The sequence below is a fragment of the Salvia splendens genome, chromosome 1, assembly GCF_004379255.2.
Source record: "Salvia splendens isolate huo1 chromosome 1, SspV2, whole genome shotgun sequence".
NCBI classification, from domain to species: Eukaryota; Viridiplantae; Streptophyta; class Magnoliopsida; order Lamiales; family Lamiaceae; genus Salvia; species Salvia splendens.
The window spans coordinates 43,056,938-43,078,610 of NC_056032.1; the positions used below are offsets into that span (position 1 = coordinate 43,056,938).

General features: G+C 39.9%; 1 protein-coding gene and 1 pseudogene across 1 annotated transcript; both read left to right on the forward strand.

Annotated features, from left to right (window-relative positions):
- The first annotated feature begins 1,762 nt into the window (after positions 1–1,762).
- On the forward strand, positions 1,763–2,974 carry LOC121801001 (bZIP transcription factor 44-like). The gene has a single exon (XM_042200483.1). It carries the CDS (start codon positions 2,352–2,354, stop codon positions 2,793–2,795), a length of 444 nt encoding a protein of 147 aa, XP_042056417.1. The 5' UTR covers positions 1,763–2,351; the 3' UTR covers positions 2,796–2,974.
- A 16,088-nt stretch (positions 2,975–19,062) lies between these two features.
- On the forward strand, positions 19,063–20,311 carry LOC121801008 (annotated as a pseudogene).
- Positions 20,312–21,673: the final 1,362 nt, after the last annotated feature.

A 21,673-nucleotide genomic window follows, 5' to 3' on the forward strand; every position in this document is an offset into this window, starting at 1 on the left:
TCTCTTTGTATTTTACTAATTTTTGTTAATATTATACTAATTTTGAAAAATATTGTGATTTAATAATACATTTGAGAATTGGAATTTGTTCTATGCGAGCTTTAATTAAGAAAAATAATATCAATAAAAATTGAATTTATGGATATTTGCTAAATTTGTATAAATTGAATTTAGTTTTAACCCTATTGAGAAACTTAACATAAAATGTGTGGCTCTAGCTCGACAGTTGCTTGGTACTAATATATTGGTAACTTTTTTTGTTTGTTTAACCACAAGTGTATCGAACCTGGCGGAATCCGACTAATCATGTTCGACCGAGCTTGCGAATTAAGGAGGAAAGTCTCCCAGCGAGTGGCGGGATTTGAACCCGTGACTTCAAGGTCACCACAGCTCCGCGCTGGCACATTTATTGGTAACTTTATTAATGCCACCAAATGCAGATTGTCCCACGGAAAATCAGCCGCCCACTTCTAGAAAAATAATTGCAAGTTGTAAGCATGTAGATTTGATCAAAACACTTCACAAATATAGACAAAATACAAAAAATAATATTATAAAACGACAAATTTCTTTTTCAGTACAATCCATAAAAATGTGAATTAGAACAAGAAAACACTACTTCTTGATGGAAACCTAACACCACTTTACTTGTGTGCACAAAATTGGAGATAATGTGGTATTGGGATGACCTAACGATTTGCATATTATTGCATATCAAGAAACGAAATACTATATTTCATAGAAACAGCTAGACATCTCGACTCCATTCTTCCCATGTACTAGTGATTAGTAAATTAAGTACAGACTGAATAAAATATGTAAAAGACTAAAACAGAAAATCAGTGAAAAAGTTAAATACTACAAGAAAGAATAAAACAAATGATATTATCCCTCTTCACAACATTTCATTTTTGAGACATTTCACAATAGTAACTACTAAATTCATTTCTATTTTTGAAAAAAATTAACATATATTTTTTTAATTTATTTTCTCTCTTATTTTATTATATTTTCACTTAAAAGTAAATATTTATTTCTTAAATTTTTTACCAAAAAAAAACGAGTAGTACTACTCTTGTTAAAGAAATACGAGTAGAATGGGTATTTTTTTAGAATGATTCAACTAAAAAACAGAAAGGATAAGCTGGATATAGATAGAAAAATCTGAAATGATAAAGTGACAAGTGGGGGTGAAAGTGAGAAATGGGGTTCAATCATGCATCGATTTCAGTGATAAAAATAGATGACACAGTGACCGTATTTTGCTCCACACAGGCTGGCTTTGTACGTTTATGGCATCATATCTCCACCTCACATGCCTCATCACTTTCTCATCCCCAACCATTCTTCAAGATGAAAATTGAGCCTATAATCGTTTCCACAACTAAATTCATAGTTCCAGCCTAGAATCGATCAAACCGACATTCTTATTTTAATTTAAATCTGCCAGTTCTTAGGGCGATTTTGATTATTACCTCCGATCAACATTAACATTAAATGTTAAATATAAAGAATAATGAGTTGAATAAGTTAGTGGATTATGAGTTTCACTTATGTATATTATTTTTATAATAAAATGTGAATAAAATTGGTTAGTGAAACGTGGGATCTACTTACTATTTATAATAAAAGTGAAATATGACTCTTATTGTGAAACGAATCTTATTATATGACGGAGGTAGTATATTGTGAGACGAACCGACAATTGCAACTAACCATGCATCTCTAAATGTACCCTCTCATTTCCCCTATTTTCCAAAATCCATTTTTCTTTATTGGTAAGTAGTATATCCCACCATTTTCCTATAAATCAAACCCCTCACCCTTCTCCAAAGCCCCTTCTCTTCCACCTCTCTCACCCACAGCTTTCCAATTTCCACACTTCTTCCTCTTCATTTTCCAATTTAATTTTCCCCCTCTTTTCCTTTTTTCTATTATCGCCTCGTTTCTCTGGTTAATTACATACCAACCACACATATTTTTCCGATAGAATCTTGCCAAAAATAAATACTACTCCACTTGTTTTTCAATTCATACCTCACAACCCCAAAACTTCACAAAAAATCATTGAATGTTGCAGAAACCGCCGTTAACGTTCCAGATTCATCGATGTCTCCCGTTCTGAGCGAAGTTCTCCGGTCCGGTTTTATGATCAGTTCCTCCCTCCGCCGCGGCAGCCATCTCGTCCAATCCTTCTCCGTCGTCTTCCTCTACTGGTTCTACGTTTTCTCATAAACTTTTCCCCCAATTCGCAAACTCTAATTTATCCCCTCTCTCTCCTTATACATATACATACGATTAATTCTTCAATTGATCCAAAAACACACACAATCACTTAAATTAATTCATTAATGGCGACATCGAGCGTGACTTCGTCGGATTCGCCGCCGGTGATGGACCAGAGGAAGCGGAAGCGGATGCAATCGAACCGCGAATCGGCGCGGCGGTCGAGGATGCGGAAGCAGAAGCACCTGGACGATCTGATGGCGCTGGCGGCGCAGCTGAGGAAGGAGAACGCGATGATCCGGAGCAGCATCGGCGCCACCGCAGAGCGCTGCGTCAGTGTGGAGGCGGAGAACTCGGTGCTGGCCGCGCAAATGATGGAGCTGACGCATAGGCTCGGATCTCTCAATGAAATATTGAGCTGCATCGGTTCGGTTAGCGCCGCCGCTGCCGTCGGCGGCGGCGGAGGATGCATGTTTCAGTCGGAGGAGTTTCAGGTTGGTGATGGTGCGCCGTGGAACTCGGTGGGGCTGAGCCACCACCCAATCATGGCGGAGATGTTTGATTATTGATGAAAAAAATTGTGAACCACAGCAAAATTGGTCAACGCGTTCTTGGTGGTTGTTTTTTAAGATTGGGGATTTAAAAAATAAATAATATAAAATGAAAATTAGTGGTTGTCCTTTGTTGTATTTTTAATTGATAAGATTGATTAGCATTTGCGTAAATGGAATATCTACAATTATTATTAGTGTTGTTGATGCTTTTGTCATGATTTGGATCCATTAGCCCATGTTTGTTTTTAGGAACATTCAATTATTATTATAGTAATAAGTTATTTTAAAGGGATAATAATGATCTCCAATTTAAATACGTAGTGAAATAAAGGAGAAAATATGTTAGTAACTAAAATCATATCTAGTAAAGCATATGAATAATGAAATAAAGCACAATTATTACTCGCACCCCGATTTAAATACTCGTTTTAATTCGCCGGGACTTTAAAGAAATTATTTGATTTTGTAAAAAATTTAGTACTACTAGAAACGTAATTTCACTTTTATATATGGGTCATAGTCGGATTGTCTGACTCATTAGAGCATCCGCATCGCTGCTTTCCCAGAAGGACGGCGTCAGTGCCGTTGGCGCGGCTTTGTGCAGCCCGCCGCTGGCACGGCGCTGCTCGATGCATCGAGCACGTCCGTGCCACTGAGCAGGGCGACGTGGCGCGACTAGATTGGCCAACGACATAGCCGTTGGCATTTTATTTATTTTTTTCAAAAAAAATTCAAATTTTAATTGAAAAATGGTTAAAAATTAAAAAAAATATTTTCCTACTTCAAATAAATTATATCCGTTTTCTCACCACTTTTAATTAATTTTTAAAAAAATTTTCCCCAAAATTCATATTTTCATCTATAAATACACCAATTTCTACACAAAAAAATTACCACCACACTACACAATTCTCATCTAAATTCTTTCATCAATTCTCAATCTTTCATTGTTACAAAAAATTGTCCTGTTCCGGCGATCACCCTTCCGACTCCTGCGGTTGGGACCACGAATGGTTCGACTCAACACCATTCCCTAGTCCGGAAACGCAATTCTCGGCCCCTCCTCAAACCTAAGGTTCTCAAATTTCGGGTGGCTACCGGCCTTACCTGGTAGACGACCAAGATACCCCCGAAGGGCGATACGGGTAGGCACTCGAACCCGGATCGGGAGGGAGCGGTGGCACTCAAACTCCTACTACTCCTATTCCACCTCCTCGTGGTGTTTGTGTTCAGGGTCGTGGCGGTGACACTCACGTCCGCACTCCGTACACTACGGGGGAGATGAATCAGTTATTCAAAGCCTATTTGGCAATCTCTGAAGATTCAGAGGTTGGCACGAACCAAAGCGGGGATAGGTTTTGGTTCCGCGTCTCTCGCCAGTACAATGAAAACCGACCGGATGGAACCATCGAGCGCAATGAGAGTATGGTACGCAATACCATCTTTAGAGCCAACGAAGAAATCCAAAAGTTCCGGGGGTATTACCTTCAGGAAGAGCGGTTGGCGGGGAGCAGCAGGAGCGAGCTCGACATCATCAGTGCCGCCTTGACGACCTACCAATCCCAACATTACAAACCATTCAAGTACCTCAACGCTTGGCAGGAGGTGCGTCTGCATCCGAAGTATAAGGGAGGCGTATCATCCTCCTCCAGCTCTTCCAGCAAACGGTCGAGGTCGGTATCCATATACGACGCCGGCAGGATGAGGTGGCTAGCCAGCTTGCCTGAGCTAACTTGGGTAGCTCCGGCGCCGGCCCGAGCAGTTCCCAACACCGGCCGCAAGGAAGGAAACAGGCGAAGGCCAACCGCCGTCGCGCCGCTCCCACTCCCGCTCCCTTTGTGCCACCTCAATCCCCACTAACTCGTTGTGGACCCTCTTGGCCCAACCCAATATGGCCGAGACGTCTCACATGTGTCCCGAGCAACTTGAAGCGCATCGGGCAATGATACGAGGTCTCCGACAAACATTGAGGATAGGGCCAGAGAATTAGTCTTCCACGGGGGTATTTTTTAGCCTTTAATTATGTAATTTTTAATTTGTAGGATTTTATTATGTAATTTTTATTTTTCAAGATTTTAATTATGTAATTTTTATTTTTTAGGATTTTAAGTTTGTAATTTTTATTTTTTAGGATTTAATTATGTAATTTTTATATTTTTTAAATTTGTAATAGTAGTTCGAGTATTTTTAATGTATTTTTATATTGTAGAAATGTTTTTAGTAATTGAAGTATTTAAATTAAATAATAAAATGGTGGAACCCTTGAGCATGTCCTTGCGCAAGAGCATGAATGTGGGTGTTGTGCTGTTGGAGAAGAGCAGAGAGTAAAAAATTAATAAAAGTGGGTCCGGACCCACATCCATGCTCTTTGGCAAGAGCATGGATATGGATGCTCTTAGGTTCAGACTATTCTGATTAAGTTTTCATCTTATAAACTTTCAATATTAATTCAAATCCTTCACGTTTTAGGCTACGCCATCAAGTCAATCGGGCTAAAAAAAATTTATAATAGTATTTTTAAACTAATAATACTATATTATATTGATAGTTTTATACTCCCTCCGTCCCATGCTACTCGCACTTTTCATTTTAGGCCGTAAATTTGGGATTGATTTTTTTGTGTAATTAAAAAAGAATTTTAGGTGTAATGAGACATCACTTAATAAAAGAGCTCTTAACTTAAACTAACATATTAATTAAATGCATTAATTCTAACTTAAATTATAAATAGTGTAAGGACTTTGTGACGAGCCGAAAAGCAAACGTGCGAGTAGCACGGGACGGAGGGAGTATCTATTATAAATATGTAACTACTTCAATTCGAATTAAATATGTAACTCGTTTAGTGATGCGAATTTATTCTTTTTTTCCTAAATAGTGATTATTTTTAAATTGTACATATAATATTTTCATAATAAGTGTATAACTAAAAAATATAATTAGTACTCCGTCCGTCCCATAGAAATAGGCCATTTGGTATGAGCACGGGTTTTATAATTGGTAAAGTACGAGAGAATGAGGAAAAATAGTTGAAATTGTGTAGTGAATAGTGAGGTCCATAAATAATAAAGAGAATGAGAAAAATATTGTCATAAATGGATATTGACTATTTGTATTGGACGGACGAAAATGGAAATATGGCCTATTTCTATGGGACGGAGGGAGTATCATTTTCAAATTAATTGAATCAAAATATATTTTTACGTATATTTAATATTTTTTTCTAATTTTAAAAGTTTGAAAAAGCTTAATGAAAATTGAAAATAAAATAATGAGAATTAATTCATTGGGGCGAGTCATCCTTATGGGACAGGTTAATTTTGGCCAACCCTATCGGGGTTGTGGGCTATTCGGTTTTAACGTAATTTATGTTATCATTTTTTGGGATATAAATTTTCAAACATATCCCTATAAAATTTTTGGGTCATTCAAACCAACTTATGAAACATGGAGCATGGAGTCCATTTATATATTGGTTTAGATCATCGACTTTTTTTTGGGGTTTAGATCATCGAGTTACGACTTTTTTCGGGCTATTCAGGCCAATCCCAACAAATATAACTTTCAACCCTAACCCTTTTTTTTATAAACCCTATTGATTTTAATGGAATGTGACCGTAATAATTTATTTTATATTCCATTTTTCCAAAATAATTATCTAGTTATTCTACTATACCATTCTAGAGAAATTACGACATAGCATCTAGAGTAGATAATTTCTAGATGTATTTATATCACATATATCTAGATCAAGTTTTTTTTTTTATTTCAACAAATTAAAAGCAACGCTATTTTGAATACACGAAATAAACTATAAAAAGAATATAAGTTGAAACTATTCTCAAATTTAAGTAAATATAGTAATATTTGATTAAACATATAAACATATAATTACTAAATTTCTCCTTTAAAATTTTAAATTGTTGGGTGATTTATGAGCCCCAGCCCACCATATAGCTCCACGGCTCCACCAACCAATATGTATATTCATGAACAACAAAGTAGACGCCGACCTCATAAAAAACGAAAAGATCTAGATATTAATTTTAACATTGTACATTGATGGAATCGCGAATTTCTGATGTTAGTAAATGCTGGTAGAGAATAAAGACTACGACACAATGAATTTACGTGGTTCGATTTACTGAAGTAAATCTACGTCCACGGGAAGAAGGGAGGGCAAGATTGTATTGCTTGATCTGGGATTACAGCTTACAACACAGACTTGCTATATGATATTTTATCTCTAGAGAGCTTAACCTTTTTCTATCTGATCTAAGTTCTATTTATACATTGAACTAAGATCGTGGCTTGCATCACCACTAATGATGGTTGTGGATGTCGTGGAGGTCATGGCCTAAGATCGTGGATGTAGCGTAGGTCATGGCCTACGATCGTGGCCTGAGTTGACACCACGTGGTAGTGGGTGTGTTGGAAGTTGTGGAAATCCTGTATGGGTCCACTAACTCCTTGTTCGGTCGAATACTGAGACCGAACTGCTTTGGTTGCCGATCTGAGAGTAGAGCTTGATGCCGACCTGAGAGCAGAGCTTGATTAGTTGGCTTTTACCGAGCTGTAGGCTGAGGCCGAACTCTTTGTTCGGTCGAATACTGAGACCGAACTGCTTTGGTTGCCGATCTGAGAGTAGAGCTTGATGCCGACCTGAGAGCAGAGCTTGATTGGTTGGCTTTTACCGAGCTGTAGGCTGAGGCCGAACTCTTTGGTAATGCCGAACTCATACTCTTCCTTGGGCTTTGGGCTGATGGGCCGTCATTGCTGTTGGGCTTGTTTAGTACGCACCCCATCACTACCCCCCCCGAAGGGCGAAGTGAATCACTTCGGTGAAGTGAGTCACTTCGGCATTCTGGATAAAGGCAAGGGGGAGGCTGACGTCAGGGGACGTGCCTTGCATTAAATGCGACAGTAAAATCCGGCCGTTGAATCCTGAAAAGGTGGGATTCGAAACGGTGCGACGATTTTGAAATCTTCGCCGAATCTGATAAATACCTCCTTTCTTCATCATTGAAGCACTTTTGCGACTGCTTCTTCTGCACTCTCTCTTTTTTGCGAAAATTCTCTCTCCGCTTTCAAGAATTTCTTCAGACTTTCTTCACCTTCAAAAAGTAAGAAAAATGTCTTCTTCTTCTTCTTCGGAGTCGGGTAGCGGTAGGAGAGGCGGTAAGGGGTCTTCTGGCCGGAAAGAGTCCGGGGAGAAGACCGTAGAGTATTTCCATAGTATTTTGAGTAAGGATACTGTGATATCCCTACCCGAAAAATACTTTTTTCCTGGGGGGAAGGCGGTGGTACCTGACGGTGATCATAGGGCTGACTCCCCGCCGGAGGGTTACGCCACCGTGTACGAGGCCTGCTTAGAATGCGGGCTTCGTTTCCCCCTCCCTTCTGCCTTTATAGATTTACTAGATTTTTTTCAGCTTCCTTTAGGCCAGGTGACTCCGAACTCTTGGAGGCACTTGTCGGCCTTTGCTGCCGAACTCCGTAAGTTAGGAAGGGATTTGTCTTTGAAGGCGATCCTTAAATTCTTTCAATTTAAGAGGAAGGGGTCTTGGTTTTACTTGATCCCTGTACAGCCCTTTAGGGCCTTTTGTAAAACGAAGTGGCCGAAGTGGCAAAACCGCTTCTTCTACTATGATAGGACCGCGGCTCCTAGTTTTCCTTGGAGAGGGCCGAAGTCCGTTATCCGTCATCCTCGGCCTGAACCGTTGGACGAGCTCGATGGCGAGCTCAACAAGATTCCCATAGTTAGGAAACAATACACGGGGTCTGAGCTCGTCAAGGGCGACGTCGTGTTCGACATCTCGTCTTCGGACGAAGAGGCCGAGGGTGAGGATTTCTCTTTATCTTTATGCTCTACTGCTTTAACGAAGAAAACTAACCTGGCTTTCTTGCTTTTTGGCAGTGTACATGTTGAATAAGGCTATCCGAAAGTCCTCCGAGCTTGTGGAGCCGGAGAGGCAGAGAGCCCCTCGCTCGGCGTCTGAAGCCGAGAAGAATCCGAAGAGGCAAAAAACCTCTTCTTCGGATCCGAAAGAGCCGGAGCCGTGTTCGGCTAAAGGGAAGGGGAAATTTCATGAGTCCCCAAGAGTGCCGGGGAAAGACCTGGTCATCTCCGAGGTGGTTGCAGACATCCCGGAACACGTCCCTGAGCCTTTTCAATGGCCGACGAATTTTGTGGAGGTAAGCTTTCTGACTTGGCTTCTTTTCCACATTTTTTGATGGCCATTCTGTTGAGTTTTTTCCTTGTTCATCTTCAGAGAGCCAAGCTCGTCTCCGTGGAGCTCTCCAAAGCATCCCACGACTACGAGGAGATGCAGAAGAAGTTGCATCTTGCTCGTAGTCTGGCCGAACAGGCTGAGGCCAAATTTGAGAGGGCCCGAGCTGCTAGGATCTCGGCTCAGGATGAAGCCCGGTCAGCCAAAAACCAGCTCATCATCCTGCAAGAGCAGACGAAGCACCGGGAGGCTCAGAAGGAGGCTGCCGTCGTGGCTGCCCAGGGGGAGGCTCTCCGTGTTTACACGGAGAAACTCTTTTTGAGCGGCCAGTTCTCGGCCTTTGTCGGTAGTCTGGTAAGGCTAATTACCGATAAGGGCGAGCAGGGGGCCGACGTCGTGCTGCCTCTGTACAGCCGAGAGATAGCAGCTCGGCTTCAGAATCTGCCGCTCCTTGAGGAGCTCGCTTCATCCTCGGTCCTGCTTTCTGCAGACCGAGTCCGGAGTTGTCGAGCTGATCGGGACGAGAACCTGGAGGCTATCTTTGCCTCCGTGGGACCCGTGTCACCCGCTTCGACTTACAACGGAGAGGGTGAGGCCGAGCCGCTGGAGCAGGAGGCCGAAGTCGAGCGGGCCGGGCATCCGGAGAAGGAAGCCGATCAGGAGGCGGAGGCGAGGCCGGCAGGATGCGAGGCCGAGGCTGAGGTAGCTCAGGAGAAAGAAGCTGAACCAGACCGAGGAGCCGGAAACGAAGCTGGCGGAGTATGATTTCGTCTCCCTTCTCTTAGTCTAGTTTCTTCCTTGTAAAATGGCCTTGAAGCCCTCCTAGTGTAAAAATTTTCCTTGTGAATGAAAAATTCTCTACACTTGTCTTCGTATAGCTTTTCGTACTCGCCTTTATTCCTGTTGTATTTTACTATCTGCTCGGTACAGCTGCCGAACTAATATAGCTGCTTTGTACTCAAGGAGATGGAGATACTTCACTGGAAACGGCTGTACTCTTCGGCTTTAGACGAAGCTGAGAAAAGAGCTATAGCCGATCAGACGAAGAAAGACGAGCTTCTGGCTCGTTTAGTGAAGCTGGAGGCCGATAATAAGGACTTAGAGTCCGATAAGAAGGATCTGGAGGCCGAGCTGAATACGACCATTGCTGAGAGGACCGCGTACGAGGATTACATCCGTGTGCGCGGGGGAGTGACCATATCAGATGTTCAGAGTCGAGTTGACGAACTGTGGGAGGAATATCATGTACTCCGGAGGAACAATGCGCTGGAGAGCTCGGCTTGCCAACAAGTTGTGAAATCATTACGGCGCTGGGCTTCTCGGTACGACATCATTCTTTCCCGGCGTCCCTCAATCGAGAGATTCCTTAGGCATTTCCCGCCAACAGATGCTCGCACTCCAGATCAGGCCTCTGGTTCCCTTGTTCAAAATCCTACTCCAAGTCAACAACGAACTCCGGAACAGCCGGAAACGTCAAGACGAGAACGGGCTCAGGAGCAACCGGAATCGTCAAGACAGGGACGGACTGAAATTCGCCGAGGAGTTGTGACTATGAGCGAGCAAGATCAGCAGATGCTTATTGCAGAGACTCTTCATCGCCGAGGGGTTAGAGCTTCTGGGGCTCGCGGAAGAGGTGTTGGGTCGAGGATAGCATCTCGTCGACCTGCTTATTTTTCATCTGCTCGGAACAACCGAACTCGGCTTCCAGAGGATTTTGTAAATAGGTGGCTCAACTTTAGCAACCCCGGACAGTAGAATAGTCCTTTGTAATAGCGTAACGCCATTTTGTAGGGTAGCGGAGTTGTATGCCGAACAAGATTTGAAAAATGAAATTTTGTTTTCGCTTCTAACACTGTATTTACAGCTTAGCGAAAAAATTTCATCGTACTTGTCCTCGGTCTTATGAAGTAAACTTCTTTGACCGGACTTGGTCCTTGGTCTTATGAAGTAAACTTCTTTGACCGGACTTGGTCCTTGGTCTGATGAAATAAACATCTTTGACCGGACTCGTCTTTGGTCTGATGAAATAAACATCTTTGACCGGACTCGTCTTTGGTCTGATGAAATAAACATCTTTGACCGGACTCGTCTTTGGTCTGATGAAATAAACATCTTTGACCGGACTCGTCTTTGGTCTGATGAAATAAACATCTTTGACCGGACTCGTCTTTGGTCTGATGAAATAAACATCTTTGACCGGACTCGTCTTTGGTCTGATGAAATAAACATCTTTGACCGGACTAAGCTTGTGTCCTAATTTGGCGAGTTTTATCGCTCGGATCGGACTTTCCGTTGTCCTAATTTGGGGATCGGACTTTCCCTTGTCCTAATTCGGCGAGTTTTATCGCGTGGATCGGACTTTCCCTTGTCCTAATTCAGGCAAGTTTTATCGCGTGAATCGGACTTTTGTTGCAGTTCGTTTCAGACGAAGTGCTTGATTCTTAAGCTGAATTGTGGTCTTGTATCCTCTTTAGAAGCTTGGACTTCACAATCGTTGGCTTATTGCAGTTCGTTTCAGACGAACTGCTTGTTTAAGCTGAATTGTGGTCTTGTATCCTCTTTAGAAGCTTTGACTCACAATCGTTGGCTTGTATATGTTCTAAGAAGGGGATCAGCCTTCGAAGAACAAGATACCTCAGTAACATTTGTAAGAGACGACACGCAGAGAGACAGACAAAACACACAGACAAAACGCACAGAGACAAACAAAGACCAAGCAAACCAAAGAAAGCACATTGACCGAACAGGACTCAAGACTGACTGGACTGTCTCTTACAAATGGAACTTTTTGAGGTTGGAAACGTACCATGTTCGGGGTACTTGTGCCCCTGACACGTGAGTCAATTTGTAAGACCCTTTGCCGAGGACTTCTGACACCCGATATGGACCTTCCCATGTGGGTTCGAGTTCGCCCAGCTTTTCTGCTCGGCTTACTTCGTTGTTTCTCAAGACGAGATCTCCCACTTGAAATTGCAGCTTTTTCACCCTTTGGTTATAATACCGGGCTACTTGCTCCTTGTACTTGGCTGCTTTTATGCAGGCCAATTCTCTTCTTTCTTCGGCAAGATCTAGTTCGGCTCTCAGTCCGTCACCATTCATTTCTGAGGAGAAATTGAGTTCGGGGACTGGGTATGCCGATCTCAACCGGAATCACTGCTTCAGTGCCGTACACCATCGAGTTCGGCTCTGGTGTGACTTCGGTCATTTCGCCTGCCTCTGACTCCGGCTGCTGTGATTGCTATGCTTGATGGTGCCGAACTGATTGCTCGGCACTTTTAAGCGCAATCTGCGAACACACTTGCTCTTTTTCGATCACCTCGGATGACCGCTATCCCTCCTTTGGTGGGGAAGGTGTTCGGCGAGGAAGCCTCTGATCGCTATGATCGGGCTTCTTTTTGTCTTCTCTAGATGAGCTGTCTAGAGACCGTTTTCGACGGTCTGCCTCATCGGCACGAGAAAACTTGTCCGCAATGTCCCACATCTCTTGAGCTGTTTGCGGACTGCATTCCACGAGCTTTCTGTAGAGAGCTCCGGGCAGGATTCCATTTTGGAATGCCGAAATGACAAGTAGATCGTTGAGATCATCTACTTGTAGGCATTCCTTGTGGAATCTCGTCATGAAGTCGTTGATCTTTTCGTCGCGACCTTGACGTATAGAAAGCAGCTGAGCCGAAGTGATCCGGGCTTCCGCTTTCTGAAAGAACCTCCTGTGGAAAGCCTCCATTAGATCTCGGTAAGATCTAATGCTGCCTTGGGGGAGGCTATCGAACCACCTTCTTGCGTTCCCGATAAGCAGCTCGGGGAACAGCTTGCACATATGGACCTCATTGAGACCTTGGTTCGCCATATTATACTGATAGCGTCCCAGGAAGTCATGAGGATCCACCAACCCGTCATAAGTCATCGACGGAGTTCGGTAGTTCTGTGGAAGGGGAGTTCGGGTGATATCGTCCGAGAACGGAGTCTTTAATGCTCCGTACATGGCGAACCCGACATCTCTTCGGTATGGAGGAGATGGAGATCTCCTGTGATTCCGGTACCGAGGAGGAACAGGAACATGTCGGGGTTGAGGATTCTTCTTCCTGGAAGACACGGCACTACTGCGGTAGTGACTTTCATGTCTGGATGAGGAAGGAGAACCCACCGTTTTCGTCTTCGGCTGTTGGCTCTTTTGCAGGAAGGCTAAGAACTCATCCTGCTTCTCAGCCAAGAACAGCTTGACAGCCTCATTCAAATCAGGCTGCTGGGAAGACTCGGTGTGTGGACCTTTTGAGCGGCTTGTTCCTTCATCGTGAAAACTGGAAGTAGATGTCTCCCGAGGCTGTTTTCCGGACCTGCGGGCTGGACTAGCTTCCTCATGGTTTTCACGAACGGTATTACGGGTAATGTGTGATCTGGTATGCATTTTTTTTGGGGTGGAAAAAGGGTCAAAAATTCGCTTTATCACAAATTTGGTTCTCTGTTTCCCACAGACGGCGCCAGTGATGGAATCGCGAATTTCTGATGTTAGTAAATGCTGGTAGAGAATAAAGACTACGACACAATGAATTTACGTGGTTCGATTTACTGAAGTAAATCTACGTCCACGGGAAGAAGGGAGGGCAAGATTGTATTGCTTGATCTGGGATTACAGCTTACAACACAGACTTGCTATATGATATTTTATCTCTAGAGAGCTTAACCTTTTTCTATCTGATCTAAGTTCTATTTATACATTGAACTAAGATCGTGGCTTGCATCACCACTAATGATGGTTGTGGATGTCGTGGAGGTCATGGCCTAAGATCGTGGATGTAGCGTAGGTCATGGCCTACGATCGTGGCCTGAGTTGACACCACGTGGTAGTGGGTGTGTTGGAAGTTGTGGAAATCCTGTATGGGTCCACTAACTCCTTGTTCGGTCGAATACTGAGACCGAACTGCTTTGGTTGCCGATCTGAGAGTAGAGCTTGATGCCGACCTGAGAGCAGAGCTTGATTGGTTGGCTTTTACCGAGCTGTAGGCTGAGGCCGAACTCTTTGGTAATGCCGAACTCATACTCTTCCTTGGGCTTTGGGCTGATGGGCCGTCATTGCTGTTGGGCTTGTTTAGTACGCACCCCATCATACATATACAATAAATACACAAATTTAGTTACTAATGATAAACGTTCAAATGATAGTGGTGACCAATGACCATGTCCTTTTCAAAAACATGTGTGATCATGCATTTGCAATAAGGTAAATGTGTTTGATAAAAACTGTTTGTCTATTCGATGTCACTAACATGTTTATTTATTAGAAAAATTGCACAAAAGTGTTTTTTCAATATGATAGGGTTTTGTTGTATCAAAAATTGCTTGTTATCACACCATGTTTCAGACATTCAAGGGTTTTTTTTAGAGTGAACTACAAATTTAGGATCTATACTTTCACTAATGCATATTTTTTCAGTATCTATACTTTCGAAATATCATTTTCGGTATGTATACTATACTTAATGCACATTTTAAGATCCTACCGACTTTTTCTATTTTTTCGGACTAAATCACTCTGGAGAGCAAATTTGTACCTTCAATAGTTTAGAACTTTAGATGATATGCAAATTGAATTTTTCCTCGACTAATTCCAATTTGCGTATCTTAAATATTTGGGTCATGAATTAATTCTATAATTGTAGCTAATTGATGATTTGTTTTGGGGAAAATACACTCACGTCAACCCATACTGTGATTAATTGATAGTTTTATCATGAATTCTACCGTACTGAAGTCTTGCATGTACATAGTTTAATTATAATAAACCTGAAATTATTCCCATCCGCACTAATGAAATTACTCCAATGGTGTGGTAAGTGCTACACACGACATCCCACTTCTGCGATTGATTTCGATTTTTATATTTTATGTTTGATACTAATACTTTTACATAAAAAATGCAAAAACATTACTAGTGTCTATGATATGTTGCATAGTGTCCTGAGTTATTATGGGTTTATGGCCCAAAGTGTAGAGCCCATTGGGTCCAATGAATTTTTATCAGTTGTACTATACGTTCATTTTTTCGGCTCCGAAAAAACCGATGTGGTCCCACAGCAAGACGACGCCGTTTGCAATGCGTTAGGTGTCGTCAATCCGGTGAGGCACACGTCAATTTCCGAAGCCGGAAATCAACGTTGATTCAATTGATGCAAAATTGATATTAGTTCATGACTGAAAAAACAATTTTAGATAGATTAAGATATACTATAAATAATGCAGCATGGGTCGTTTTGGGTTTAAAACGATTATCATCAATCATAAATACTGCTGGAATAGTTTAGGGATAAAAGCAAATTTTCTAGGCAAAAAAAATAAAAATCCTAAAGTTCCTAAAGGGAAACACTTGCATGAATTCTTTTTAATGTAAAAAAGCCAGACGAGACGCGTGAGCTTTAGATCATCATTACTACGGTTGCTTTGATGAAGTAGCATGTTTTCTGATTTTGGTAAGTTTCTCATGGATTCAAAATTTAATAAGTGTTGAAATCATCTTATATCCATCATATCAATTTAATATTGATCATATCTTGTACTCCATATATGTTACTTTGTAAATCCCACATCTATAGATATATTTCTTGTTTGGTAAAAAAATTGTATGGTATTTATTCCTCCCGTCGTGTAATAGGAGTTCGTATTTAATGACTCAACACCGATTTTTAGAAATGTAATTGCACAAAGATGGTGGAATATGAGTTTTACTTTTATATATGGAGTATTAATTTTATGATATAATATGAGTGAAATAAATCAGTGGAATGTGGAGCATGAAAAACGACTTTTGTAGTTATATATAGGAATATTGGCACCTAATATCATGGAACTTTCAAAAAGTTGGGTTTTTTCCACGAACTTTGAAATTGACAAATAATATCACGAACTTTACCATGAGTTTGTTATTTCTCACCAGTGAAGAAATTCCGACTATATTAATGGATTGAAGAATAAATTTGGAGGATGTGCTTCAAGAAAAACTATTCTCAAATATTGAAAATCTAGAAACTCTCGAAGTTGTTGTCGAGAAATTACGAAAAAAATCTGTATCATGATATTATTTGTTGGAGTTTTTTCATTGGTGGGAAATAACAAACTCGGTGTAAAGTTCGTGATATTATTTGACAATTTCAAAATTTCGTGGGAAAATTCAACTTTTTAAAAGTTTCATGATATTAGGTGCCAATATCCCTTATATATATTATGGGAATGACCAAAATTAAAAAAGAGAGTTTTAGTATGTCTTTGACTGTTGTTATACGCATTTATTGTTGAAGTGGAGTATTCAAAGACTGTTAGTATGTCTTTTGACTTTATGAGTTTTTAATGATTATCCTTTTTTTGCAAATTCTATTTAAATAAAATTTCATACTTCATATGTTAATTTTGAAGCTTGAACTACTCCATCGGAAACACCAAATCCTCATCCACAATCAATAGTTAATAATACTGCAATTAATATATTTTTTTCTAACTATGTCCTATTTTATTCACTTTATATAGTCAACTACTAAAATTATTTATACTTAATAGAAGGAATGAGTATGGAATAATTGTATATTGTATGTGTGTGCATGTTATGTACTTAAATATATATGTATAATTTATTAGACGACAAAATATGAGAGATTAGAGTAAGGATATAGTCTTGAATTGTTGATAGTAACTATAGTCAAAGTAGGTGAGCGGGGAATTTTTGTTTTGAAACTGCACAAATGAATTCATTCACCGACTCAACCACATATATAGATTAGACGTTGATATTACGATTCTTCTTATTAAATAAGCTTCGGATGAATGAGCCAATATTCATCATTATTCATTCGAATTTAATATGACATGGGGCGGCAAAACATGTTATTAACTATATAGTTAATATTGGAAGTTTTTCACAATTGCTATACTCTCATGCACACGCCTCATATATTATAAAATTACTAATTAAAATTGTTATATGCTTATATCTTTCGATTTTCGACGTGACTTTTTCGAATAGCATCCCCAAAATGACCAAAACGATGAGGTTTTAATCAGTACTATAACTAAAAAAACAAGATAGAACTTCATGGAGTAGTAATTTGTAATTCTGCATACATTGGGAAGAATGTATAGTTGTAAAAAAATGCTTATTGTCTATAACCGAGTGTGTATCAAATATTCATTTTAAGCAAACTCCGTTTGTCCCAAAGTATCAATCAATATTTTTTTTAGTCCGCCTCTGAAAACTAAGAATTTTCTAATTTTGGATCTTACTACCCTACTAATAATGTGGATTTTAATTTTCATTGACACTACTTTCACTACCTTTTCTTTTCATCTGTCTTAGTTTATCAATTGTATTAAAATCCGTGCTCAACCAAAAGTTTATAGTATACTTTTAAGGAACGGGGAGAATATGAATTATGAATTGATTTTATATATGTACTTTATGTGGGAAATAATTACTGTGAACATATAAAAATACTGTTATGACATTTGATAACTCATTTATCTTAAATATATATAACTAAAAATGACCTAAAATGTTATCATATGGAGTACTATTTTATATATTCATTTTGTCTATAAAATTGCTTATTTCATTATTGACTGAAATGTACTCTAAAATCTCAAACTCATTCATTAGATGAAGTTTTCAGATATGATATTACTAGAAACGTAGATAGAAATCATATCAAAATCAGCCACCCATTTTGATTTCTTTTCTGATTAGTGTCAAAATTTTCGTCTTTAATTGGGTGAAAATGTAGCACAAATGTGGTGCCCACTCCTCAATATGTCTGCAGGCAAATTAAACCCAATATTCAAGTTACTTTGTGCTTGGTTGGTGGAATAGTTCTAGACTTCTAAAAATTCCCTTCTATTCATAATATGCATGTGTATTAGTACTTATTATTCCACATTAAAGTTTCACCAAAATCAAACTGATACAATACTGAAATTTTAATAAATTGCCTGATTGATAACATTCGACTATAAAGAAACGTGGGGTATTAAAATTGTGACAATAGGTTTTAGAGGAATTTAAACACTATAAAAAAACGGAGTTTACTAATTAACGGACAATTATCCATCGTCTATTTCCGACAAATAACGACAATTTCTTCAACAGATTTACCGATAAATTAGTGTGGTTTCATGCTTTGAAGTTTGAACTGAAGTTGCATAGAAGGGCTTCATTTGTTCGATGCCTTTAAAACACGTGATTGTAGTTATAATCTTAAAAATTAAATGAGGTACTATATGAATTGACCTCCACATTGATAATTGTCATTATTTATTATTATATTAATCAGTATCATTCTTTTTTAATGTAAAATAAGTATTCCTCCAACAACCTTTTCAAATTTCAAGTCAAAATCTTTCTCTAAATTCTAAACAGCCACTCACCACTTTCCAATATTGCTAACCCGAAATTATCGGTTAAACCAATTTTTTTGCTTAATTAAGTTCTTATAGCCTTTTTATTGCCTTGTGAACTCATGGTGGCAATCGGTTTTTATTTATAAAAACAACTGTAGTATTTAAAAATTTATACATCGATATGGCATATTAACTAACCTACAAAAATCCAATATATATAGTCAAGAAGTACAAGATCCAATGTACGAATCAAAGTACAAAAACTACTCCCTCCCATCTGTCCCTAAAAATTTACCATTTATTTCTATATTTATCCGTTCTTAAAAATTTGTCACCTTTCATTTTTACCATTATTGGTAGTGGACCACATATTACACTAACTCATTTCTACTCACATTTTATTATAAAATTAATATATAAAAATAGGACTCACATGCCACTAACTTTTTCAACCCAATTTCTAATACATTTCTTAAAACCTGTGCCGGGTCAAATGGTGACAAATTATGGGGGACGGAGAGAGTAATAGATATGGTGAAGTCCTTTTTGTATTCATAACCCCATCTCTAGAGATCATCAATCTAATTACCAACTAATCTACTGTACATTTTATGTCGATAAGTTCAATACTATGTGTCGACAAAGAAAAGCAAGTAGAAACATTCATTGAATATCCACCAAAAGATGTAGACGAAGAGAATTTATGAATGCAAAAGTCCAAGACTATTCTCTTCCCATCTTCCTCTCATCTTCACACTACCATTTTATAATGTTACCACAATTACATGCATCCAATCATCCCCACCCCTAATATTCTCTATATTTCATATTTTCCAACACATACAAAAAAATCCAATAAAAAAAACATGAAGCGAAAATTGGTAGAAGATCACACCACCATGTTCTCTCCCACCGCCGCCGATTACCAAGAAGCCACAATCGAGGTCCTCCGCCGCCCCCGCGGCCGCCCTCCCGGGTCGAGAAACAAGCCGAAGCCGCCCCTTTTCGTGACGCGCGACTCCAACATGAGCCCCTATGTCCTCGAGCTCCCCGGCGGCGTCGACATCGTGGACTCCACCGCCCGCTTCTGCCGGAAGAGGAGCGTCGGCCTCTGCCTCCTCAGCGGCAACGGCGCCGTCGTAGACGTCACCCTCAGGCAGCCCTCCGCCACCCCCGGCGCCACCGTCACGTTCCACGGCCGCTTCGAGATCCTCTCCATCTCCGCCACCGTCCTCCCTCCTGGGGCCACCGCAGCTGCCGCGGCCGCGCCCTTCGCGGTGACGGTGGCGGGGCCGCAGGGGCAGGTGGTTGGGGGCCACGTGGTGGGGCCCCTCGTCTCTGCTGGGACGATCTACCTCGTCGGTGTTAACTTCACCAACCCCTCATTCCACCGCCTGCAGTCGGTGGATCACGAATCCGGCCAGGAAGGCGATCGTGACTCTCCTCAGACGAACTCCGGCAGCGGGAGTGGAGGGGCGGCGCCGGCGTCCATGTATAGCTACCCGTCAAACGACGTCGTGTGGGCCCCGCCACTAGACATCAGCCGCCACCGCCGCCTTACTGATCATAATTATAGCTCATCCTTTGATTTTGACACGAGTTCTAAGAAACGAATTGAAAAAAATAGTGAAATTTATATGGTGGGTTAGTTTTATAAAAATGTGAGTGAAATAAGTTAATAGAATTTGTGATCTACCTATCATTTATAGTAAAAATGATCCGAGACTTCTAATTACGGATGTATTAAAATGATAAATCGGGGCTCCTAATGCTAGATGGAGGGAGTACTTTGATTATGGAAATTCTTGCTTGTAATTTTGATGATTAGGTTTTACCTATAGTTTGAAAATTTTAAGTTTTAGTCAATTCATAGTTAATGTTGTAGTTTTGAAATTGAAATATTATAATTTGTCATCTTTTCTTAAATTAGTTCTGTATGTGGAAATGGAAACAATATTTTTTGTTAACATTAAAAATACGATGTTTTGTTAAAATAGAAAAAATAAAGAAAGATATGAAAAACACTTAATGAACGTTAAAAGACAATTATGTTGTTTGTCTTGGACTGCGAATGACACAAATTGAATAATTGAAAATTTTTATTTCAAAACTTTGATAAGCTTCTTGCTCTAGCTATTTCGTTTTATTGAATTTATTCAAGGTTTGACCTATGAAAATACTCTCTTTATATTTGTCGTGATTCAGTGAATGGGGTGGACTGGCGTTGTCCAATTTTCCAATAATAGGAAAATGGTGCAGTCTATGTCTGAAATTTAAAAACAATACTTGAAATAGAATTGAAAATATGGACGGTGGTGATTTGATGGTGCAGATGTATCTACTCGGTCGGGTTGATTTGGGCTTTTTCTAAAACACAAGCCCAACGAAGACCCAAATAAGGCCCACTATAGGCCTGACTTAATGAGTACTATATATAAAGAGGAGTCAGCTGAAGCCATGTTGGCGAGCAAGAAGTCCAATAAACAGAGCTGAAAAACAGCCAAAAGGTACAAGCAAAGAAGCTAAAGTAAACCACCAAGCAAAACGAGACAAGACTCATCAGAAGCAGCTACAAAAAAGAACAAAGAGCAAATACCCACGGACACGTTTGTAGGAGGAAAACCAAAAACCAACCAAAGTTAAAGGAGTCATGCTTTGTACCTCAATCTCTTATTATTCCTTGCACTCGTCAACTCCCTGATTTCACCCAGTTTCTCAAACAAATATCTCGGCCAGAATGCAAATTCTGGGCACCATCCTTTCGCCCAACTTTGTCTCTAAAAAAAAACTTAGTCTCTTTTCGTTGTTTTTGTCCAGTCTCTCAAATCAGTCTGTTTTGTATTTTTAAAAAAGTTCACCACACATTACATAACTAATAACGTAGTTCCACTTTTATTAATAGTACCTTTCTCCCAATTTAACCCGACACGAGTTTTAAGAAATTGTTTGACTTTATATTAAATGAAGGTGTGCAGTGGAATAAGGGTCCCACATTGAGGAGATTAAGGGTGTATTTAATGTCAATTTTTGGTAAGATTCCAAGTGGGACAAACTTTGTGTGACGAACGAAAATGGTGAAATGAGACAAACTTTGGGGGACGTAGGGATTAACAACAAACAAATAGAAAATTTAAATTACAATATTTATAGAGGAGAAAATATGAGATTTTTATTTTACCAAAGAAGGATGATATGAGGAGAAAAGATGAGATTTTTTTGTGCAAAACTATAATAAATGTGGTCTCTATTAATAGAGGATGAAAAATTACGAATTTTAGTATAATTTTT

What these genes read in the sequence shown, in the direction of transcription:
- LOC121801001 (XM_042200483.1), top strand. Translation starts at nt 2,352, where the DNA reads ATGGCGACATCGAGCGTGACTTCGTCGGATTCGCCGCCGGTGATGGAC.